Genomic DNA, 25,798 nt, shown 5'->3' on the forward strand with positions numbered 1-25,798 from the left:
TTAGGGAACTGCCTCTGATTCTGTTTCTGAGCTGGTCACACAATATTTGAAATCCCCACCTCAGTTATAAAACAGAGCCAAGTACATTTGCCGTCTATGAACTCTACAGGGATGTTTGATGGATTTGCAAATTGCTTTAGAGTCCTCAAATGAAAGGTGCTATAAATTTAAATCACTAATGTGAGAAAACACACTCAGATAAGGCACTCTCTGTAACCTCTATGTAACCTAGTTTCTTTCCTACGCATAAGAAAACACCCTTGAGATGCACGGGAGGAGCTGCTTCGAGTCGAGATTTTGAGCCGTCTGCGAGTGACAGTGCTATCATATGCACAATCAATATTTTCATCCATAAATAACAAGTATTAAGTGCCCATAGGGCGCTCTGCAAAGAAGCAAATGGCCATATATTTCCTGAGTCCAGTGGGAAAGATTAATTTCACTTTTAAAAGAGATGCAGGAGAATATTTGTCTGAACTCCTTTACTTTTAAATCTTTAAAATAGAGAAATTGTAGGCCTGAAAGTCATTTGAACAAGCTTTAATCATAACATATTTGATTCTTATGAATAAGCCTAGGTGATTCTGGAAAAATAAAAACAAGCAACAACCCATGTCTGCACTGTAGCCCTTCTACGAACAACGTTGTGTCCTTTTATGAAGAAATGCTACAAAAAACCCAAGGACATCATCTACATGCTGGGAGGATAGGGCCTTGGGGCTAATATTACCAGAAGGAACCTTGCTTTTTTCTCAGAAAGATTGGCATGATGTTCACTACCCCTCTTGAAAGAAGTCCCCAATTTTCAAAAAACCAATTAATCAAAAACCTCTTCTTGCCCTGTATAGGTTAAACAATAATAGGAGGTGTAGCAATTAGGATGCCTTCCTTTCCTGGAAGGTAGAAGTGGACATTTGAGACCTAAAAACAACCACAAGCTAAAGAAACTTTCCAAATCCTATTAATTATGAATGAACAAATACATGAGTCAACAAGGTACACATGATTGATTTACCCATCAGTTATTCATTAATTAATAAATAATAAATAATTTTGATCATTTACTGTGTCCCAGACCCTGGGGTAGATGTCAAGCAGTTTAAAAACACTTGATCCTTTTTTAGGTATTTGTTGGAACTTCATGCATTTCATTACACGATGCTTCTTCCTGAGTCTAAGACATATTACGAGAGGTTCATGGGCTAGAAACGTCATCCCTTACCTGTTCTGTAGCCAGTGTTGTTAAGATATACAGCAAAAGTCCGAGGCTCATGCATGGCCTGCCACGAGGGGGAAGAGCAGTTCTCGTTGTTGGTGTAGACATTATGATTGTGCACATACTTCCCGGTGAGCATGGAGGACCGTGATGGGCAGCACATGGGTGTAGTCACAAAGGCATTGATGAAGGTGGCCCCCCCATGTTCCATAATCTTTCTCGTTTTGTTCATGACTTGCAGGGACCCTGAAAGGCACAGTGCCAGCATTGTTTAGCAAAGTGCAGCACATGAATGCCTATTTCGATTGTGCCCCTCAGTGCCTCTGTTTCCCTGACTTATTCATTTCCTTTCCTTAGCTTAAAGGAGTCTATAATTTGATCAGCTCTCATTTCTACAACAAAATTAAGCATTTGAGATCCTACCATCTCAAGTATTTTGCAGAATAATAAACATACTTCTCCCCCCTGTAATCACGAAGAAAAAAAAATGCAGGCTAATCTGATAATTAAAGCTAGAATTTTAGATATGGAGCAGATTCAAAGGCCAGCAGCCCTTTGAAGATTACCAGAGAACAATAGCCTGATACACAGAGCATCAAAACCCCCAGCCCAGCACAAATGCAATCTACTAGTGACATTGCTACTAGATCACTAGTGTAAATTACTACTATAGCATTTTAATTGTATGAAAGAAAAGAGAAAAAAAATTTCTTCCATATTAAGTCCCATCAAAATGCCTGTGTTTAATAATAATTAAAAAATATCTTCAATGCAAGTTGGTATCCTCTAGCAAGCTCACCAAATGTTTGCCAGTTTTTCTATTAGGATAACAACATCAATTTATATTTTGACCTATTTATGCACAATTTTTAAAGATAGGCTGTTTGCTTGTGAAAGAGCTATAATTCGATTGCACTCGAAAGTATTTGCATGGTTGTAAAATATTCCATTTTAACTTTAAGGATGAACTGGTAATGTAAGATTGCTGAGGAAGGAGAAAAAAAAAAAAAACTATTTCGATTACTCTGTCCAGCCAAACACTGCAGCTGAAAAACATCCAAACACTGCAGAAAAGCACAGGCCAGAATTCAATAGTCTTTTCAGGACTTGTCAAGGAGTGTACTACAGAGCACTACAGCCAAGCCCATTGCATTTGAATCTTGGAGCCTCAGATTTCCAACAGGTCCCACTTCTTCCAAAGAAAGGAAGAAAGTCTATGTTTTCCAGCAAGGAAGGAAATCGTAATGCAAACCAGGCAAGCATTCAGGGCAGAAGAGAAGCATGCAACAGTCCAAAAAGCCACAGTTAGCCCCGTGTCTTCATATACTAGCTTTTACCGTTCACGTGACGCATATGAGAACAGGAGGAGGGTTTCTAATTGGGTCTCATTAGAGCTCCCTAAAATATGCCTCGGCTAGGAGCAATCCTAACTGCTCTTTCTCTTCTGGTTGTCTTCAGGGCATCAAGCAACCTTTTGTAGTCAGTGAATAACATGTCTTGAGTGCCTACTTCATGCAAAACATTCTATCAACCTCAGCATTCCAGGCTGATCTCCCAAGTGTAGCATAAACAAAAGAAATGGGAAATTTTCTGCCTCTGGTCTTCAGTAATAAATTCTCTAGACGAGAACCTACATAGAAAAATCACTTGGGGATATTTGCAAAGCAATGCACACGTAACAATGTGAATACAGCAGTAGCAGGGCACATAAAAATAGAGGGAACTTGGATTGACGGCTTAATAAGAGTTCTGAAATGAGAGATGAGGACAGATGGAAAAAAAGGAGGAAGTAAATGTCTGATGGGTGAAGTATACCATTGGGGGATTGCGGCGAGTGACATGTGTGATGCTCTGGAGGTGGGAAGAAACAAGTAGAGCGATGAGAACAACACATTGATTTCCTGGCGTGAAGAGAAATATGGAGAATTCTCTTCATGAAATGTGGAAAGCAGATTTAGCAAATAGCCTGAAGGCTGGGCAGAGATACTGGATGTGATAGAATAAAAAAAACAAAGGTAGAGTTATGTTCTGTGTCAAAGACATGAACGGCATGTTAAGAAAAAAGTCTTTGTAAGGTGTTGCTGCTGTAGTGGATTGCAATCCCCTCGAGAGGCATTGCTGCTGCAATGGTGGTGTGTGGATTGAGGAGGGCACACCGCTGCTGGTCCACGAAGGGTACAGATGAGGTCGCTGAAGCCGTCTAGCCCTGAGGAAAGAAGAACTCGGACGACTATGCCTCTGACACACAGCGACCCTAAGAAGCAGACCCAAGTGATGTGGTGATGCATGAGAAGGCTGGGAGTTGGCTAACACCTTGAAGTTTTCACCGTGAGAAGAAAACTGGAAACCAATAGTTTCACTGACGGTGAAGAAGTAACTAAAAAGGAATATGCCTTATGGGAGATTTTAAAACCCCATTTTAGAAATGTTGCATTTTATATTTGTGTTGGTTGATCACACGGGGAATATCCTGGAGATAAGTGGATGAACAGAGATGTAGAAGTGGAAAGAGGGTGAAAGGTGACACTGTAGATGTCTACCATGTCTCATTGCTCCTCTTTAGATCTCTGCAGTAGTTAGTTACTGAGTATCTTGAATTTGGGGAAAACAGCAAACCCTGTTGATGGCTTTTCATTGTCCAGCAGCCTATTTCAAAGAACAAGCTCCCAGTTTCCTTTATGAGCCTTAGCAGAATTCAAATAAAAGAAAAGTGCAGCTGAGGCCATCATCCAAGGTTCTGAATCGCAGCACTGTAATCTCTAGTTTACAGACTCATTTAGACTACAAATATGGGACAGAGGTAGAAATCTGATTTAAAGTCAAAATAATATAAAAACAGGGGCTAAAACTTATCCCAGTTCATCACTGCTGGAAGTGCCCCAGCTAGGATTCTCCTCTCATTCTCAGTATCATCCTTTTCTTAACTAACTGAGCTGATTGTGTAGGGCTCCCAAGCAATCCCTCCAGATGCCCTGGCTCCCACCAGTCCACACGTAAAAAGGAACCAAGACAACACTGGATCCCCATCGGCACTGTTAAGAGTACAGCTCCACCACTGGGGTCCTTGAAAGTGGGAATCTTGGGCCGGGCTCAGTGGCTCACGCCTGTAATCCCAGCACTTTGGGAGGCCAAGGTGGACAAATCACCTGAGGCGTGGAATTCAAGACCAGTCTGGCGGACATGGTAAAACCCTGTCCCTACTGAAAATACAAAAATTAGCCAGCATGATGGCATGCGCCTGTAGACCCAGCTACTTGGGAGGCTGAGGCAGGAGAATTGCTTGAACCCGGGAGGCAGAGGTTGCAGTGAGCCAAGATCGCGCCACTGCACTTCAGCCTGGGGGACAAAGCGAGACTCTGTCTCATAAAAACAAAACAAAAAGTGGGAATCTGGCTTGAAGGTTCTCAGTAAAGAGATTCTGAGACAATGCTTGTCCAACTTTAAAAAATCACCTGAAGGGCATAATAAGCCCTAGAATCCTGTACCCACCCCAAGATACTGGCTTAGTAAGTCCAGGATGGGGCCTGAGAATTTGTGTTTCTAACGAAACCTGGGTGAAGCTGAAGCTGCCTCTCAGTGAATCTCACCTGGAGAAGTATTCTAGGTTGGACACAGAATCAGGGAAGCCTAGAGCTGGAGGAGACTGTAGTGGGTGCCTCATTTTGAGTGATCTAGGTGGCTTAGATCACTGCCAAGACTATAAGGTATATTGTAGACAGGAAAAAGAAACATCGATTTTCTACTTACTCTCAGCCATCTCTTCTAAGTGCTTCACATGAGCAATTAATTTGATCCAGACAATAATCCTTTGTGGTGGGTGCTAGTAGTTATTATTCCTATATCACAGATAATGAAATGGAGGTGCAGAAGGCTAAATCATGCTGTGCCTAGGGCCACACAGACCCTCAGTAGCAGAACCCAGAAGTAAATGTAGGCAGTCTTCCCAGAGACCATGCTCTTGAGCTCTATCTAGGCTGAATGCTGGCTGTGACTTTGACATTTTCAAGATGAGAAACAGAATTGACGTCTGCTTGCAGTTGCGATAGGTCTCTCTTTCTGCAGTCTCATCTTTTGATTCTTCTCGCCTCTTAGAGGAGATACTGACTGACATTAACACCTGTCTCCTACCCTCCCCTCAAGGCTGAAATGGTCTCAGTGGCTCAGGCACAGATGAGGCATGAGTGGGCTGTGGATCTGTCTGTCTTTAGCTGCTGACTGCCACGGTGGCGTTAATTGTTGCCTCTGATCTCTATGGATTCTCTGGGTAGAGACAGATGACGGTGTGCAGGAATCTGAATCTCTTCACTCCACTGTGTTAGTGTGTACCAGTAAGGAAAGCATCGAGCACCTTTTAATGGCTGTGCAATGATTAATGTCAGTCAATAACACTGCCTTACCCTGTATATATTCCCACTGTGATTGTGCCATTGATTTTTTTATTGGCAAACCTTACTAAAAATGATTCTGCAATAAAACTCATAGTTATTTATTCACAGCTGTTGAGAGCAGTGGACAGGACAATGTCTGTCTGATAAGTGGAAGGGCTCAGTTTTGTTTTAAGCTGAAGCTCTTCACTTCTGTAGGTTTCAGGCCTTGGGTGCCTGAAATGCAAACGGTGCTGATTCTCAGTTATTACAACAATTATTTCATAGGAATGATATGAATTGTAAAGCTGAACACTCATAATCAGATTCACAAGGCAGGGGTGAGGATGATAAAGATGAGAAGGGAAAGAGCCCTAGACTTGAACATGTGGGAAAACATTTGGATTTTGCCACAGCTTAGCCTGAGCAAGTCATTTATCCTTTTTTGGTTTGCGTTTCTCATCTGTAAAATGGAGCTTCTAATAGCGCTCCCCACTCCGACTAGTTTACAAGGTTGTTGCTGAGCAAACGGCATGATGCCATCAATACTTCCTGCAAGGAGTGTGCCGACGTGGCTGTGGTTGCCCTATGTGCTCACCTCAACCCCATCACATTAAATTTTCTCCTGCCTCTTCCATCTTCTTCTCTGTAATCTACATCTGAAGTCCAAAAGCTGGAGGAGAGAACAGAGGTCAACTACATTTTCTATGCTGTAAGACTTAAAATGTTGATATTGGTTTTCAAACACAAATATCAGTTCTTCCCTTTTCTACGCACACTGACTCCTCACCCCAAGCAAAAAGCCCAACTTCATTGTTATTTTAAGTTGTCCCATGAAGTGGGAGCCAGACACAAATGCTCTGAAGCAACCGTGATTATGTCTGTGTAGCTGGTGTGCATGCACTGCTGACTGGGCTGGCTTGATGAGAGGGAAGGTCCAGGCCACAGGACTGCCAAGACACACTGTCCCAGTGCCCCAGTTCCAGGCTGGGACTGAGAACATCTTCCATTGCTCCTGCAGGCGGATGCTGTGACAACCATCGGCTGTGGACCAGGATGCTGAAGAGGTCAGCGGTGGCTGGGAGTGGGAGAAGTGCCACCCTTCAGGAATCCATCAAGATCCACCATGTTGGCAATTTTGGCACAGTTAAAAATCAAAGCTCCAGGAATAGTGCTTTGGATGGAGTATGTGATAGGTTGTGGCTAGACAGAACCATAGTGAGGAATTTAAATCACTTTATAAACTCCAACTACTTGATTCCCAAAATCATTTCATACAGAATGATTTCATACAAAAATCATTTGTATGAAAAAGGATCGGAGAAAATGTCCCCCTAATTTGGATGACTTTGCTAAAATCACACGGAGATCCTGAATTACTTCATTGACATGTTTAAACTTCAAAACAAAGCTTTACCTTTCCCGATACATATATCTTAGCATTTGAGTATACAGTATTTTGTATTACTAAACATTAAAAATTTCATCAAACCTGTTTGTCATGTCCAGAAAAACTTACAGAACCAGAAATTCAACAGTAAATATTGTCATTATCACTTACGGAAATCCCAGACATGTGGGATTCATATACACCTGGCTTCCTAGAGAGATACTTCCATGTGGATTACAGCATTCATGGTTTGAAGATTGACAACAACAAGCAAACCCAGCTCTTACTGATTGTGGAGGGGTGTTTGTCGATGTCATTCTTTTATGATGAAGTAAGGCTAATGCTTTAAATATTTAAGTCGTTTGTATTAGATACTTCCCTGCCATTTTCGCATGCCAACAGTTATTTTCACAGTAAAGTATGAAACATGAAACAGTGACATTTCCTTTATTAAAATGCCTGTATTTAATATTCTAATTCTGTATTGAATATTCTAATTCTAAAAGCATAAGCATATAAAAAATAACAAAATTAAATGGTATTTTTTTTCTACCCAAACTATGGAATTGGCAAGAAAAAAAAAAGATGTTTTTTACCTAAAACCAAAGGGGGAAAAGGTAGTTGGGAGAAGAAGGGAAAAAAGAGAAGATAATAAATTAGTCTGGAATGTTTCCAGATCACTAAGACTCATTATTTCCTCCTGGCCCCTCCAAAAGAGCACAAGGCCATTAAAAGCGACTTACAGGAATGGAAGTTAACATGCCTACAGGGCTACACAGATAAGGTAGGCAAGTGAAGGCAGCCAGGTATAAGAAAAGTCAGAGGATTTTTGTGTCTTTTTGTTGTTTTACCTTTGATAGAGACATGGTTTATAGAGCTTTTCCTGACTATAAGAAAAACAGCAGTATGGTCAATGATAAATGGCACCTGCACCTTGGCATAAGTATTGAGGGACAACACAGTAGTGGGGGATCCCAATGTCTGAGAGCAGCTGCAGCTCTCCTTCAAACATCCAAGTGATGACTGCTTCATGGGAATACAAGCCTTCATTTTTTGAATTTTCAAGAAACGTCAGAATCTGATTTTTTTATATGTTATATATATTTTAAAATATGATTTTAAAATATTGGCTTAATTCTGAAAAGTATGCTCATCAAACAACATACATCTGTGGGCTAGCTCTGGTCTGAATATCTTGTGTTCTGGCTTTTGCTTTAAAGAAACAAAATATCTCCATGTACTCATAGCTTCCCTCTACATATGATCTAAGAGAAACATCGGGTCAATGTTACTGAGATGTTCCTGTCAGGTCAATTTCCTAGGAATGTAAGAAATGCCATATTGAGTCAGATCAATGGTCTAATCTGCTCAGTATTTTGTTTCTCAGAGTCTCACCAAAGGCCATTTGGGAAAGATTTAGAGCCCAATTTCTCTGATGCTAGGCTCAGAAAGTTCGAGGAGTCCCTCAAACATTTTTTATTTTCTTCCTTCTGATTTATAAAATATTTCAAGTGTAGGGTGTAACAGAATAAATAACGCATCTCCTAGCTTTAACAAAACTTAACATGATTATATTCTTTCAGATATATATTTTTTCAATTTTGAAATAGAATGTGAATGTACTGATGCTCTCGGTCATCACTTTTTCCCCAGTGGTAGCCATTATCCTGAACTTCATGTTGATCACTTCCTTGCGTGTTTACTTAGCTTAAAAAATTGTAAATCTTCCACCCATTATTCTAGCCTAAAACTCTGAAGTACTTACGGGTATAGGCACAACGTGAACAACTTCTTAAGTTGTGGGAAAAGCAAATTCAGAAGTAAGGGGACCATGGTTAAGCCATTTCATCTTTCCACAGGCTGTTTCCTCCTGGGATGATGATCTTTGTCCTACCCACCCAACTCATGTGAGATGGCAATATTCATTCACAATAATGTGAACAAAATGTTCTTTGGAAAAAGATAAAGTGTTATCCATATGCAAGGTTCTAGTACTTTTATTAATGAATTCCTTATGTGTCTTACCCCCTTTACAGAGTAATAGTTTATTTGTCCTGAAAGTGAAGGGAAGGGCTCCTGCTCATAATGAACTAATACTTTCCTCCCTGGCTCGATTTTATAAACTTTGATTATAGCCCTTCTCAGCCTTCATCTTTCTAGATAAACAGATAAGATTGTTTTATGCTTTCCCAATGAGAAAAGTATTCTATTAGAATTTTCATAATTGTTCTTCTAAGTCTTTACTAAGTCTGTTACTTTCTTTTTGGAGGCACAGTAGCCAAAATTGCCTACAGCATTACAGGTGCAAAAAGGTTTGCATTAGGTGAAGATTTATTAAAGCACTTGGCAAAGAAAATTGCACTGGAGTAAAAAACAAAACAAAACCTAACCATATCAAAGTGACAATGAGACACCACTTCATGCCCATTAGGATGGCTACTATTAAAAACAAAACCAGAAAATAACAAGTGTGGGCATGGATGTGGAAAAATTATGACACTTGTGCTCAGTTGGAGGGAACATAACATGGTGATTGCTATGGAGAACAGTAAGGTGTTCCTCAAAATAATAAAAATAAAAGTATCATATGATCCAGCAATTCCACTTCTGGGTATAGCTCCAAAATAACTAAAAGCAAGGTCTTGAAGAGCTCTTTGTACACCCACGTTCACAGCAGCATTATCCACAATAGGGAAAAGGAGGACACAACTCAAATTTCCAACAGTGGATGAATGGGTTAAAAAAATGTGGTACATATATGCAATGAAAAGTTATTCAGCATTAAAAAGGAAGGACACTCTGACACGTTACAACATGGATGAGCCTTGAGGACATGAGGGTAAGTAAAATAAGCCAGTCATAAAAAGATAAATGCTGTATGATTTCACCCATATAAGATACCTAGAGTAGTCAAATCCACAGAGACAGAAAGTAGAATGATAGTTGCCAGGATTGAGGGAGAGAGAAACGGGAGTTGCTGTTTAATGGGTATAGGGTTTTACTTTTGTAAGATGAAAACAGTTCTGGAGATGGGTTACACACCAATGTAAATGTACTTAACAGTACTGAACTGTACACTTAAAAATGGTTAAGATGGTAAAAAAACAAAAACAAGACAACCAACACCCCAAATCTAGAGCAATAATGTTCTAGAAGGATTATGAGCACATTACAGAAAAATGAGGAAAAGTCTCCATCAAGCGGGAACCACTACCAAGAGCATGACTTTTCTGCCAAGAAAGGAGGTCTTTTCTGGACCTCCAACCCACAGTTCACTGTGGTTCCTAGTCATTTTGTTTTTGCCAGTGGCCTATCTTTTGCTTCTGTTCCCTCTCTCCCAGAACCTAAAATATTATGCATTTGCCAATTGTTTTTAGGAGGTGCTTAATAATTATTTGTAGATGGCTGATTAATGGAAGGGATAGTGGTTAAATACGTAGCTGTGGAGACTCAGATCTAATACAGGTCTGGGTTTCACAATTTACTTGCTCACCACAAGCTACATGACTTCTCTGAGCCTCATTTTTCTCATACCTAAATTAAAGAGAGAATAGTAACTACTTCCTAGAGTTACTGTGAGAGTTAAACAAGCTAGTTCTTTTTTGGTTTTGAAATGGAGTCTCACTCTGTAGCCCAGGCTGGAGTGCAATGGCGTGATCTCGGCTCACTGCAACCTCTGCCTCACGGGTCAAGCAATTCTCCTGCCTCAGCCTCCGGAGTAGCTGGGATTACAGGTGCCTGCCACCATGCCTGGCTAATTTTTGTACTGTTAGTACAGACGGGGTTTCACTATGTTGGCCAGGCTGGTCTTGAACTCCTGACCTCAGGTGATCCGCCTGCCTCAGCCTCCCGAAGTGCTGGGATTATAGGCGAGAATGACCACACCCAGCCAATGAGCTAGTTCTTAGCATGTTATCTGGCTAGAAAATCAAGGAAGGAGTTAAAGGCAAATATGTAGGAAATATCTGGGTTGGCTGAGCCTGGTCTATAACCCTTCACCATGATATTCACATGCCTCCAACAGAAGGCAATACCTGGTAACTGCTCAGAAAATATTTACTGGATGAATAAATGAACTATAGGACAAGGCTGAAAATTTGAATTCTGTTAAAAAAGAAAGTTATGAGCACTTTCTTAATATATTTTAAAGACAGTGCTGTATATTGAAGAGGTAGATGATGATGAATACTTACATTTATTTCTGGGAATTTTAGCTTGTTTAGAGCCTTATGGGTCCGTTTCAAGTTAGTTTAGTGCCCACTACATTCCCAGGCACTAGGAGTGCATGAGGAGTGCAACATAAAACACACCCTTGCTCTCTGGTTGATCTTGGTCAAGTGGAAGGGACAGGCATGGAAGGCTATGGTAGAATGCGCACCATGCTGGAATCGTGTTCTCGGGGTGCAAAGGAAAGTTCCATCAATGCTGCTGGAGGGGAGGGTGGTTTTGGTTTGGGAACACCAAGCGCGTGACATGAACTGGGTTATGAAGAACAGGTAGGGTTTCTCCAGGTGGAGAAAGAGGAAAAGGCAGAGGGGACGAGATGTGCAAAGGCATGGATAGAGGCGAGGGGGGTGAAGCCACCAGACACCTTTGGGGAGATGGCAATTGTGTTTATGAAGCACAGAGTGAAAGTGGAGGAAAGGGAAACAGCCTTGGGGACAGGCAGGGGCCGCAAGGCTCAGAACTCATTTGCCCACGGAGGAGAAGGGCATAATCTCATGGCAAAGGGAAACCACAGAAGGGACTTAAGCAGAAAGGTGATCTGATCAGAGAGATACTTGAAAGATAACTCTGGCAATTAAGTGAAGGGTGGACAAGAGAGGCCAAGACTAGAGGAGGCAGGCAGGCCAGGTGACAAACCGATGAGGGAAAAACTGGGAAAGATGAGAGGATCCAGAGATCTCAGCTGTAGCAAAAGCGATGGATGGGTGAGATGTTAAGGAAGGTGAGTTCAGGTGTGAGGTCAAGCAGAGGGCAAGGATATGTTTAACATTGCAATCCTCATGCAGAGACTGTGCTATTAACACATTAGGCACTGAACTAACTTGAAATGGACCCACAAGGCTCTAAAAAAGCTAAAATTACTTGCTCTGTAAGTGAATGAAAACACTTAAACCACCACTTACATACATACTAACATCATATATGCTAAATACATACTCATGTATGTGTGACACCTTTCATTTTGGCCTGTCGCCTGAAAATCAATACCCTTGTTAAAAAAAAAAAAAGTTGGGTTGACTCCTCAAACCAACGTCAGCAATAATGACATCTGCTGGCTTTTTAGCGCATTTGCTTCCAGCTGAACCCAGGGAATTAACTTTACTGGGATCCCACCGTCTGGTTTCAAGTGGGAAACCAAAGTCCCCTTCCATGGAGACCAAGTGCCAGCGTGAAGAGTTTTATCCTCAAGAACCTGAGCCTCAGGAGCTCGGTAAAGAAGCCCAGCATGCTCTGCTAGAAGATTCAACTACCAGTCAGGTTGAATGTGATGGCTAAGCACAGCTGGGTGATGCCTGAGAGCAAGGAATTTGGGTTCAGGAAAGGAAACGAGGAGTGGTAGTGACAACTTCTAGGGGCAAGCTTTCTATCTGCCTTGCACTAGGTGGACTAGAAGAATTGGCCCTCGGCTTATGAACAAGACCCTAGGGCTGGGCCATTGAAGACGGTGAGAAGGTAAGAAACCCAGTCAGGTGATATAGAAGGTAAGTTAGAATCACTAGATTTTGGCAGGCTTTCTGGGTGCTCTACACTTAGCCCAGGCAAGCTAAATAAAAAAGCATCATATCTAAGGTAGTAGTAAGTGGATTCTCTACCAAAAGACATATAGAACACTGCAACTTTGAATTACCTAACAATTACTATAACAAACTGTGAATAAGTAATCCACTCTAATACTAATAACCACTGAAAGTTCCTTTAGTATCAGTCTATATTCATATCCATTGCATAAAATTACAGTCACATCCTCATACTCTTTGAAACAACTTTGCCCAAATATTTTTACAATGTCTTAACTGAGGGCTTTCAATCCTTTCCTTCTACAGTCTTCAGTGCTGACCCTCTTTCTCTATTGTCCTACTCCCCCAGGCCCCTTCCCTGACCATTTCAAAAGCATAACATCAGAAAAGTAATGCTGAAACACAAACCAAATGCCTTATGGTCAATACAAGTTCATTGCATAAACTAGGGTGTTGGTTAATGTGCAATAATTAAGTGCAAAGCCTCAGAATGTCTACTGATAATCCTGAGACTCGATAAATCATCTGAACAAAAGAGACTAACAAGTGAAGAGTCCAGTGTCTCACCCAGCTCCACATCTTGATCATCGGTAAGCACAAGAATAATGTTGGGTCGGATGTTTTTTCGTTCCTGCTGTATCCGTCCTCTGAACCTCGGGGATCTGACAGTCGAACAGAGGCTTCCCAGCAATTCTGTGCCCAGGACAGCCAAAACCAGAGCACAGCAAGAATACTTCATTGTATTTGGTCCAATGTTGCAAAACTGACAAAATGTCTCCGTCTCCTGATTTCTGGAGTTCTGGGCAGTCAGAGAAAAACGGAGACGGTGAGACTAAAATGAAATCCAAACTCCAAGCACAGTTGCAGAGAAAGGGCTACAAATAAGTCAGTATTGGCACATAAGCTGGCAGAGACAGGGTTGCACATGAGTCAGAAATAGCAAACCCTCACAAGTGCTGGGTAGTTTTTTAAGCACTTGATTATTTTGCAAATTCACTTTTGTCCTTTATTCTCATTCCAACTTTTCCTATTTCAATTCATTGCCAAAATAGAATTTCCAACACAGAGCTCAAATGTAAAAGCTTTCTGACGAGAGCTAATACCTTGAATTAGGTATCCTGGTTGAATAATCAATCTCTATTCTCAGAGGTATTCAGAACATCTGCAGATAGGGTCCTGGAAGGGGGAGAAAAAAATACAAAGGAAATATCAGTCAATGATTTTAAAAACAGATTTTCGATCTGAAGTAGTCTCTTGCAACAGCATATTATATGTGTATATATTACATATATTTTTTCTTCTGTGCTCCAAAAGGGAGGAACAGAAGGAAACAACTTTCAGAACTGCTAACAAATGATTCAAATGCTATCTTCATTTCATAATCGGCTCCATAAAAGGGTGGTAAGGTATCACCCTCCTCACACTCTGACAGTACTTTACACATCCCCAACAGAGCTGATTAGGAAGAGCCAGCAGTGCCAGGGAAACCACAGAGCACTGGGAACGAGTGTTTGCATGTGGGGAGCAGATGGCGCAAGGGGCGTGCTGGGGAGCGCTGACTCACCTGCGTGTGATACTGAGTACCTAGCAAGCAGAACGAAACACACACCTGTCATCTGTCATCTGCATTATATCATTCTCTACCCCGGAGAGTCGTTTCTGCTGACAAAGACTTCATAGTAAGTGACTGGGACAATTTTTTCCAGCCTCTGAAAACCTCCTCACTGTCCCCCATCAATCAATCACCAGAAGGAAAAGGTGCTTCCTCCATGCAAGGCTGGTTCCTCTGTCCCACTCATGTCCTCAGCTTGTGCTGGCACCTACGTGGACAGAGCCCCCTCTTGATTGTCAGTCACCAGGCTTATTGTTGGTGAGACCGGTAAGGCACAGATAGCACAGGGGTTTCGCTTTGTCACAGATCTTAAACCTGCAAAGTAAAATGATTGATTGGCCCCGAGGCTGGAGTCAGCGGCTACCCTTCCTCATTAAAAAATAAATAAATAAAATCCAGAAGGGCGAGCTGCAAAATCTTTGCAAAGCTGCACAGAAGGAGGCTTTTGAAAGGGTTGGAAAAATGCCCCTCTCACTTTGGAACACTAACCTGCTGAAAGCTTTTCTCTTGGAAAGATAGCAAAGGGCTCATTAAAAAAATAAAATCTTTCTCTCATATGTCATGAGGGAACATCTTTATGGGAATTTAGGCTGCCCTAAAATTAATTAGATAGCAGTCTGTTTCATCAGCCACTCAGTCCCCATACACCTGAGAATCTGTATTTTGATCTGCAACAATAAACTGGCATTGGATAAGTAGGCATAACTAATTAAGTGTAAGCATCGCATAGCAGGAGGAAAGGGCTTCATCTCTCAACTTCATGCCCTTAATTCTGGAGGGTGACAGGGGGTAGTGAAAGAAGAAAGACTAGATATTGTTTACCCCTACCATACACATTATTTTGTTTTACACAAACACACACACGTATCCCCATTATTTTAAACTTTATGAGCTGTTTTGTAAACAGTTCTAATGCTTTTCACTCTGCAGCCTGTAATTATACTGCAAGAGAGAGAAAGAGACAAGAAGAAATCGGTTTTTAAACAAAACTCTAGTGTCTGCAGCCAGGCAGTCCTGACTACATTATCTGCAACAAACAAAACAGCTCCAACTGGTAACGCAGCCCTGTAGAAGTCACTAATGTAAGATTTGGTGCTTTCTTCTTAATAACTCAGGGTGATTCCACAGTGATTGCTGTGCATGCTGAACACTGAAAGCCTGCAATTATTCTGCACTGACTGTTTGGTTTCTGTGCATTTGTTTTAAATAGTGAGAAACCTGATACAGGCATGAAGGGACAGGAAAACTAAAGTAATAAAATGATAAACAATGGCTTGTTCTCACAAAGCATGGGTCAGGCTAAATAGTTAAATACAGAAATTTCTTAGAGGTTGGTTCCTTAAGTAGCAAAAACTTTGCTCACCTCTCAAGGCCTGCAGAGGTGTGTGAAGGGAGAGTTTGTGAAGAGGGCCTTTGTGCATCCAGTATACTGTAAATGAACCTCTGCTGATGGTAGCAACCAGGTAGGAACAGTTACAGGCTCACTGCGTTAGACAAACAGTGGCATTTGAGTTTAATCAGCAATACAAGAAGCTGAAAGTTCTTGACAATTCACATGCTGATAACCTTTGCTGGAACCCAGTCAACATTGCTAGTTATTCTTTTCTTTATCTTATTTACTTTACTTCTTCCTTTAGGAAAAAGCAAATTAGCTTTAATGATACCTTTGTATAAACTACATCAAAAATCATTTCCTAATATGGAAAAGAGAGAGTGGTTTTTTCCTATGAAGTGAACTTCCTTTCTGGTGAATGAAAGGTGCAGAAAAGATCTACATTTTTTTCTGCCACAGTTTATCTTATTTTTTTAATTAAAATTTTTATTTTTATTGACAAATGATAATTGTATATATTTACAGGGTTCAATTTGATGTTTTGATATATGTGTACATTGTGGAATGATTATATCAAGCTAATTAACATGTTTATCTCCTCACATGCTTATCATTTGTTTTGTAGTGATAACATTTAAGAATCTATTCGGTTAGCATTTTTGAAACATACAATTAATTCATTGTTATTAACTGTGGTCACCTTGCTGGGCAACAGATCTTTAAAGTTTATTCCTCCTGTCTCACTAGAACTTTGGAACTTTTGGTCAGCTTCTTCCCACCATCACCAACACTCAACTCAGGGAATTCATACCTACAAGGATATACATTAAGTGGTCAAGAAAATTGAATTTTTTGACTAGTCTGGCCTGCACGAGTCCTCTCTCTATCTCACCTTCCTTCACTAAAACACACAAAACATGCCACTCTAGAAACACTGCACACAGACAATTCTTTATTCAAAAATGACCTTTTAAAGCCTGTCATCCTCTTACTGCCTGGTTTCCAGCTCTAGAAGGAAAAGAAGTAAAGAAGGGAAAAAAGTCCTGACAGACAAAATGCGGAGCTTGACAGAAGAGACAAGGATGCAATGTTTGAATTGGATACTTTGTGGGGGACAACAAGAGTCCTTAGAGACTAACAATTTGTCTTGAGAAAGAGTAGAAAATGAAAGAAATGTAGAAAGGTTTTTCTTACACATACAGAGTGAGTTTGAAGAACAGTGTTCTATTCTTCACCAGTCAAGACCAGGACATAAGTTGCTTTTACTCCAAGCCATAAAATGAAAACAGCAGTTGTAGTTATGGTCAATCGGTGTGGAAAGTTTACAAGACTTTGTTTAGGGTGGCTTAGGGCGGTCAAGCCAAACTATAAAAGTGGCATTAAATGTTTCAAGTCACATGTAAAAGAAAAAAAAAAAAAAGACTGGAAAGATGTCCAGACAACTGGATAGGAAGTTTAGGTCACATATGTTTGTTCCACAATACCCCAATCTAAACTGAAGCCCTGTTGCTCCCAAAGGTTTAAGGGGACCTGTGTCTTCCCCAATCCCCCCTTTGGCTGGGCAGCTTGGTGCTAGGTCTCTAGAGGGGATGGTGGCCAATATATCAAAAGCACCTTGCTTTTGTCCACAGCAGCAATGTCCAAAGTATAGTTTGGGACGTTTGGAGGACCCTGTGACCCTTTTGGGAGGTTCATGAGGTCAGAACTATTTTGATAAGAATACTGACACATTATTTGCTTTCTTCACTGTGCTGACATTTCTACAGATGGCATAAGAGCAATAGTAGGTAGAACTGCTTTCCGCTTTTGTCTTAGCATGAATGATAAAAGCTTCACATATAGTAAAAACAAACAAACGAAAACAACAACAACAAAAAAACCAGCTTCACTTAAGATGAAGCAGTAAAACCACTAATTTTATTAAACCTTGACCTTGAGTACACATCTTTTCTTTTCACTGTTGTGTTTTCTGAGATAAGAGGTTCACACAAAGTCCCTCGGTGGCTGGGGGAGTATGATGGCTGTCTTGAGGAAAAGCATGAAGGTGGCTGAGCTGCAAGCTAAAGTGGCTTTAAACAAAACAAAACAAAAAAATGAAACACTACTTTTACTTAAAAGAATTTTTTAGACTTGGATATTTGGCAGACATTTTCTCAAATCATGAATGAAATGAGCCTATCATTTCAAGGGAAATAATTGACAGTGTTTGTTACCAATGATAGAAATCTACCTTTCAAGTTAAAATTAGAATTCTGGAAAACTTGTATACTACACTTGGCAGACTCCAATAAGTAAAACTTTTTCTGATGACAATGGTAGTGATGTTAACAAATGTTATTTTTTGAGATTGTAAAATGAAATGAGTCAACATTTAGAATATTCGCATAGTTCAGTGAACCAAATTTCCCAAATAATCACAGTGCTACAAAATCTTACATGAATAAAAAATTCATTTGAAGTATAAGATGACCAGTGGATTCTATTGTAACAGAATGAAAAGTTCATTGATATGGCTTCAGATTTCTTAATACAACTAACCTTTAATGAATTATCACTTGCCAAGTTTTGTTGTAGTATCAGAAAATATCTATAAGTATCTGAAAAAGCTATTAAAATGCTTCTACTTTGCAACTACTTATTCATGTGATTCTGGATTTTATTACTGTACTTCAGCCAGAACAGTGTATTTCAACAGACTGAATGTAGAAGCAGAAATAACAATTCGACTTCCTTCTTTTCAGATAAACATTAAAGAGATTTGCAAAAATGTAAAATGAATTCATAATTTATTCACAATTTTTTTGTTTGGAAACTATAGTTTTTTTTAAATAAAATATATCATTTAGGTTAACATATAATAGATTTATTATTTTCAAAAGAATCAAATATTTGAAAATTTTCTCAGTTTTCACTTCTAAGTATTAATAATTATAATCCACATAAAAACTGTTGGGGCAAGGGTCTTCAATAAATTTTAATTATATAAAGGGATACTGAGACAACCAAACGGTTTGAGAATTGCTGGCTTATAGTGTATCTTGTTCTATAGTTAAGCCCAGACTCTCACATTTAAGGCTGTAGGTCTCGCCCTAGTCACAAGCTTCTCATTTACTTTTTTTCCTTAAAGCCTTGAAACTGTCCTCAGTTCTAAATGCCTGGTCTCAGATAAAAGTTGCTGATGAGTGATAAAATTCTGTGTTTTTTATTACCCAAGGATAACACAAAATTTTACAAATGAATGCCCACGCATCTGAAGTATGCAAGGGACAAGGTCAGAACAACCCACTCGCCACAGAAATAAACCTCTCTTGGATGGGGCAAAAGAATTATTTCTAGTACAAAGCAATGGCACTTTATAGTTAGGCCAGAGAAAAAAGAGACACCATAACCAGTTGAAACAGCAGGGGCAGGGGAGATTATGCAGTTATGCGAAGCTGAATTTAGCCAGAACACACTTAGATTATTGTCAGAGGCAAGCAAAGTAGAATTACACCAGCAAGAAGCTGGTACCCACATCTCATCCTCCCATCCCACATTGCTGTCTACATACATTTCTTAGGATCAGTTAACATGGCCCTTTCCCCTTAATTTTGGCTTTTGAGTCTCCCAGAGATTACTTCTTTTCTTTAGAGTAAGCCTTCAGGATGTGCTATCTTCTTTATAAGATACATGAATCCACGAAGAAGCTAATTTCTTCTTTTAACAACCCCACAGCTGGCAAGTTCACCTACTGTTAATCTCCAGAAAGCCTGTTTCCTGGTCTAATTTATTACAACTCCAAGCAAAGAAGATAGACAATCATCCCCTCCTGGTGTAGTAACACTTTTATTCTCCTCCAATAATAAATCCTCTTCCAACAAACAATGACAGCTGAAAAGTGTATGCCTATGACCTGGAACACCTGTGGGGAAATATTTGGCTAAATGATGAGATCTTCCTTTCTCCTCTCCTCCTGCCACCCAACACTGTGAATCTTGAAATTGGAAGGAATCTTCAAAGCTCATCTATTCACACAGTGGTGAGTGTTGGTTATCCCTGGTGTATGGTGAGGGAGAGGGACAGATTTTATTTTTTGGCTTAATTCATGTATATATTGAATTTTTTCAATAATCTGTTGCATTACAAAACATAGAAATAAATAAACTTAAGTTTTCTAGGTTTTCTCTCTGTCTTCTCAGGGAGGAAGAAAATAGATGGAGTTGAAAAGTGAGAAGGATGAAGTGAGAAATGTACCTTTGAGACTCTGCCTCATAAAAGCAGGTACTAAAACCATATAAAAACAAGCTTCTGAAGGGCATTTTAGAGAATGCATAAAATCCAAATTAAAATTTGTCCAGCTTCTTTCAGATGAAATTAACAAGACAAAGGAAAATAAAGTGATCTAGATATTATGAAAACCACCAGAAGAACTCAATATTCCTGAAGCATATGCTACAAAGTGTCTAAAGGGACTAATAATGGTCATTGGTGACCAATTGTGGTCCAAATGATCAATGGTTTCAATGGTGGCAGTGAGATCCAAGAGAATGAGAACAAAGAGACAACTGGATTTCCAAAAGAAGAGGCATTGGAAACTTCAGGTAAAGTGGATTTGCATGAAATACTATGCAGCCATAAAAAGGAACAAGATCATGTCCTTTGCAGGGACATGGATGAACTTGGAAGCCATTATCCTCAGCAAACTAACGTAGGAACAGAAAACCAAACAGCACATGTTCTCACTTATAAGTGGGAGGTGAATGATGAGAACACATGGACCCATGTGGGGGAACAGCACACGCTGGGGCCTGTTGGGGGGTCTTTAGGGTTGGGGGAGGGAGAGCATCAGGAAGAATAGCTAATGGATGCTGGGCTTAATACCTAGATAATGGGATGACATGTGCAGCAAGCCACCATGACACACGTTTACCTGTGTAACAAACCTACACATCCTGCACATGTACCCCTGGACTTAAAATAAAAGTTGATGAAAAAACATAAAGTGGGTTTGGGGGAAGGGCAGCAATATTGTTAAAAAGAACTAAAATGTGGTCTTGGGCATCTTAGCTAGGTCTTAAAATATATGGTTTATTACATTAAATTTCATTAAATTTGCCTTTGGTTTTATATATCTATGGCTTATTTGTACTGAAGTACCTTGAGATATTGCATTAGTCAGCAGAAGTAGTTTGTTGCAATAACAAAGAAATTCCAAATATGATAAAAGCATATTTGTCACTCATACTGCAAGTCACACATAGAATGGCAGAGAACTCTGCTCTGCCCAGCCATGCATGGATGCATACTGATGGGGGCAGTGTTGTCCTGTTGCTGCAATAACTAGACCAAGAAGCAAGGGAAGAATAAGCTCAAGAATTTTGCAGGAGCTTTTCAGGGCTTCAACCTGGAAGTGACCCAGTTCACTTCTAACATTTCATTGGATGAGACTAGTCATGTGGCCCCACTCAACGGCAAGGGCACTGGAAAATTTAGTGGACCAAAGTGTTTGCTGAGCACTAATGTCTATGCCACAAACATTACATTTCACCAGTACCCCATGTCTTTCTCTTTCTCTACACGCACATACCACACACACACACACGTACACGTGCATATGCCCACACACATACTTAAGATATGTGTATAAATATACGTACCCACACACAGACACATATCTCAAGTAACGAAGAAACATAATCTTTCTCACAGTATAAAGTTCAATCATTCTTAGATACTAAAAATATACTTTCGACAGATTCAGGGATTTTTTATACACGTTTCGTTTTAGTCTGTTTTCCTGATGTACATAATCTGGCGCAATGCAAAAATTTTTAAAGTTCCGCAATTCTTGAGATACATTTAAGTTGAAGTAAATATTTTTAAAAAGACAATTAGATGGTATATTTATGTTTTGAAAGCATTTCTGGAAACACTATCTTGTACTACGAGAAGTGGTTTCGAAACATAAATATACCATCTGAAAATCATTTCTCGAAATACTATCTCGCAGTCGTATGTAGGAAGAGGAACACCTGACTTTACTATATAAATGAAGCTGCAGTCAAGAGAACCCCATTGGCATACTTTTTTTTTTTGAGATGGAGTCTTGCCTGTTGCCTAGGCTGGAGTGCAGTGGCAAGATCTTGGCTCACTGCAACTTCTGCCTCCCAGGTTCAAGTGATTCTCTTTTCTCAACCTCCCAAGTAGCTGGGATTACAGGTATGCACCACCACACCCGGCTAATTTTTATATTTTTAGTAGAGACGGGCTTTCACCATATTGGCAGGCTGGTCTCGAACTCCTGACCTCAAGTGATCTGCCTGTCCCGGCCTCCCAAAGTGCTGGGATTACAGGAGTGAGCCACCACGCCCAGCCCACTGGCCTACTTCCTATGCCATCAAGTTCACTGCCAATATAATGCTCTCTAACTTCTTTGCAGGGCTAAACACAGCAGAGTGGGGAAACAAGTTCCTTCCTCCGTCCCTTGGCCTCCCGCAGAGGCAGAGAGAGGACCAGGAAAGAAAGCTCTGGGAAACAGTGTGAAGGAGGCATTCGCATTTCAAAAGACAATTCTAGTTCCTAGCTCAAGGCAAATTATGGAGATTAGCTGTATTTTTTTCAAAATGTATTACTTACAGGAGAACCTTAAAAAAATCAAATATCCTATTAAAGCCAATGCCTTTGCTTGGGGACATTTTCAAGGAAACTTTAAAATGCAGATTAGTTTATGTATGAAGTTTTTTTTTTTTTTTTTTTTTTTTTGAGACGGAATCTCGCCCTGTTGCCCAGGCTGGAGTGCAGTGGCGCAGTCTCGGCTTACCACAAGCTCCGCCTCCCAGGTTCACACCATTCTCCTACCTCAGCCTCCCAAGTAGCTGGGACCACAGGCGCCCGCCACCACGCCTGGCTAATTTTCTGTATTTTCAGTAAAGATGGGGTTTCACCATGTTAGCCAGGATGGTCTCGATCTACTGACCTCAAGATCCTCCTGCCTCAGCCTCCCAAAGTGCTAGGATTACAGGTGTGAGCCACCGCGACTCGCCAATTTCTTTCTTTCTTTCTTTTTTTTTTTTTTAGAAAGACTAACAACTCAAGAGATACAACAGGAGATTTCTAAAACCATAATTTTCCTAACATTTATAGATTCAAATAATGAATCTGTAGTGTCTTGAAACTTTATGACATCTGTGTTAGTTTACTGGCTGGACAGAAGTTGGGAAATACTTTAGCTAATAAAAACTTAGCATTTTATTCTAATGTTACAAAAAAGTAACCTTTATGAAGTTTTATGCATAAGAATTTATAGAATGAAAATTTTAAGAGCCACATTAGCATCCTAAACTGTTACTTATCTTATATGTAAAATAAATCTTCCTGAAAAGGCACATATTATGATCTAGGTCCAGGGACATTTAAGGCAAATTTACACTTACTGTCACTGTGGAGTATCTCTATAAATAGATGTTTATAGGTGGACCAGTCCTTAGAATTCTTCCGTACAAACACCCAGCGGTGTTCCACTTCCAGAATTTATTTTCTCACTCATTACTCTACTTTGTTTTAAACCTTCATTTCTCAGCATACGCAAGAACAGCACTTGTCACACAAAGGAGCTGATATAATTAAACCGGATGATGGGCCCCACAAGTAAAGCCAGCCATTCATGAAAGCTGGTCACCAGAGGCCATTTCAAACAATGCATATTTTAAAGTCATCTAAAGTAATCCCTTCTCTCTTCTGACTTGGTTTCCATGAAGTCTCAAGCACATGTGTGCTGCAAAAAGGAGGTTTATTAAAACCTGATGTGATATTAGAGATTACAGTGCAACAGGGTTGGGCTGATTTTAATATCTCAGTTTTCAAAAAGAAAAGCAATCTTTAATAATATTTGCAAGCTTACTAAAACATCCTGCATGGAAAGGAAGATAGATGATGTTTATTAATTAAGGAAAAACAAAAATAAAGGCTGCGCTCATGTTCTCTTGATTAAGGTATATATAAAATTTGCATAAAAATTGGGGGGAAACTAAAACAGTTTTCAATGATGGGTGGATTAGCCAAACACAGCAACTATTTCCAACTATAGTGAGGAGCTTGGTTTATTTGGAAAATGCTTTATAAAGTTGTGAATCTGAAGCCTAACATTCCCTTGGCTCGCTATGGTGAAATATGAAATGTGTCATAGAACAACATTTGTCAATTTCAAAATATTAATAGTTAGCATCATTAATAGAAGTCTACTAAGTCTGGCTGCCTGCAAAGTTTACCAGGGCTCCTAAAGTTTACTGAGGCCTCCAGTCCTGGTGGACTTCTAGATGTTTTGTTAATTTGCTGGTTCTCTCTGATCTTTGTTTCTGTTTCATAATTGTATTTAGTTTCAATCAGGGATGAAAACACAAAGGCTTGGATTTGACATGCGTCTGGTCCTCCATATCAAGATCTCTAGCATACAGCATATCCTTGAAGTACACACGAAAGGAAAAATGTAAATGATCATAAACTGTTTTTGCGAAATCATCAAAAATGATGCTCTGGCATGCAGGCCATCTGCTTTCTGCTTTTTCTCCTTGGAATATGGCTTCAGGGAAGAGATCATATATGAGAAAGGAGGTTAGCAAGCCTGACTTTGGAGAGCTAATGTGAAGGAGGTGTTCTGGAAAACACCTTGTGGAATCTCTGAGTCTGAAAGGGATCTTAAAAGTTCACCTCCATCAACCTTTAATGAATAAAACCTCTCACTCATCAGTGAATAGTGTCCCTGTGTAGGTAACAAGGGACTCACTAGGCCACCTGTTTAGTTTAGGGTGAGATTTAAGATTAGGAAATTCTCCCTTTTATTGAACAAAAATCTGCCTTCCCCTCTCTTCTAGATGCTTAGTCATGCTCTATTCTTCTGAGCCCCACAAAATAATTCTACATTTTTTAACATAACAAATGATTTAAATAATTCAAGATTGTTTCTATCTAACTCCTAAATCATCTCTTACAAAACATACCTATGTGGTGGTTTACTGGCAATTATGGGAGAGAGTTGGAAGGGATTGTTTTTAATGTGGCCATTGGTTGGTTAAGTATTGGATCAATAAATCCTATAAAACTGTAGTTACACAAATAGCAAGCCAGCATATTTAATGCCCATCTGGCTCAAAGGGATTTTGACTACTGGACTACTGTAAATCAATGGTTTCCAAATTCACTAAGAAAAATGTCCTTATGTACCACTATTTTCATATTTGGACTAAATCCAAATCAGAAATCTTCCAAAATTTGCATAGTTAAATTGCTAATTAGTTTTATTGGAGAATAAAGCCAGGCAAGAAAGATGAAGATCCAGGCTAGAGTCATAATCTAAGTACTGATTTTTTACAAATTCCTTGACAACTTACTGACTTCCTTCTAGCAATTAGATTTTGAGGAAGCTTTTCTTCCCAAAAGAAACATCTTTACCACACTTGGCTCCTAACTTCAGAATACTGGACACTTTAAAAGAGCTACGCCAGAGAAGGACAACCGTTAAATAAAGGCCCTAGGCTCAAGTACTTAATTCATAACGTGGAGTAGGGGTTCATCAGAATCACCTAGAGGTCTTGTTAATTACTGCAGCATTTTTGATTCTGGGATGAGACCTATAAAACTGCTTTTTTTTTGAGACATAGTTTCACTCTTGTTGCCCAGGCTGGAGTGCAGTGGCGGCGATCTCAGCTCACTGCAACCTCCACCTTGTGGGTTCAAGTGATTCTCCTGCCTCAGCCTCCTGAGTAGCTGGGATTACAGGTGCGCACCACCATGTCCAGTTAATTTTTGTATTTTTAGGAGAGACGAGGTTTCAGCATGTTGGCCAGGCTGGTCTCGAACTCCTGGCCTCAGGTGATCCACCCGCCTTGGTCTCTCAAAGTGCTGGGATTACAGGCATGAGCCACCGCACCCGGCCTTAAAATTGCATTTCTAGCAAGTTCCCAGGTGATGCTGATGCTGACAGTACTGGTCTAGAGTACAGCGATCAACCCACTAGCACTAACGAAAGGAAAAGTGAAGCCCAGACAAGTAGGTGTTGCAAGTCTCTTCCATGAAGGCTGACTCCTCAGACCTTCGCATGGGCTGAAGCAGCTAAGCATTTACAAGATAGGATTATTTTCTATCTACAAAATAATCGCCAATTA

General features: G+C 40.0%; 1 protein-coding gene across 13 annotated transcripts in view; it reads right to left on the minus strand.

The window, feature by feature from the left end:
• The window catches only part of SULF1 (sulfatase 1), a 194,069-nt gene that overhangs the window by 83,324 nt on the left and 84,947 nt on the right, over positions 1-25,798 (minus strand). For 11 of the 13 annotated variants that reach the window (XM_055349633.2, XM_055349632.2, XM_063709227.1 and 8 more), the window contains 3 exons: positions 13,818-13,890; positions 13,282-13,513; positions 1,223-1,462 (listed from right to left, as the gene is read on the minus strand). In XM_055349633.2, the coding sequence (XP_055205608.2) occupies positions 1,223-1,462; positions 13,282-13,453 (412 nt within the window). In that variant the 5' untranslated portion in view covers positions 13,454-13,513; positions 13,818-13,890. Of the gene's footprint in view, positions 1-1,222; positions 1,463-13,281; positions 13,514-13,817; positions 13,891-15,689; positions 15,806-25,798 lie in introns of those variants that run through there. The other 2 variants (XM_063709223.1, XM_063709222.1) reach the window with 1 other exon arrangement.

The sequence above is a fragment of the Gorilla gorilla genome, chromosome 7, assembly GCF_029281585.2.
Source record: "Gorilla gorilla gorilla isolate KB3781 chromosome 7, NHGRI_mGorGor1-v2.1_pri, whole genome shotgun sequence".
Lineage (NCBI taxonomy): Eukaryota > Metazoa > Chordata > Mammalia > Primates > Hominidae > Gorilla > Gorilla gorilla.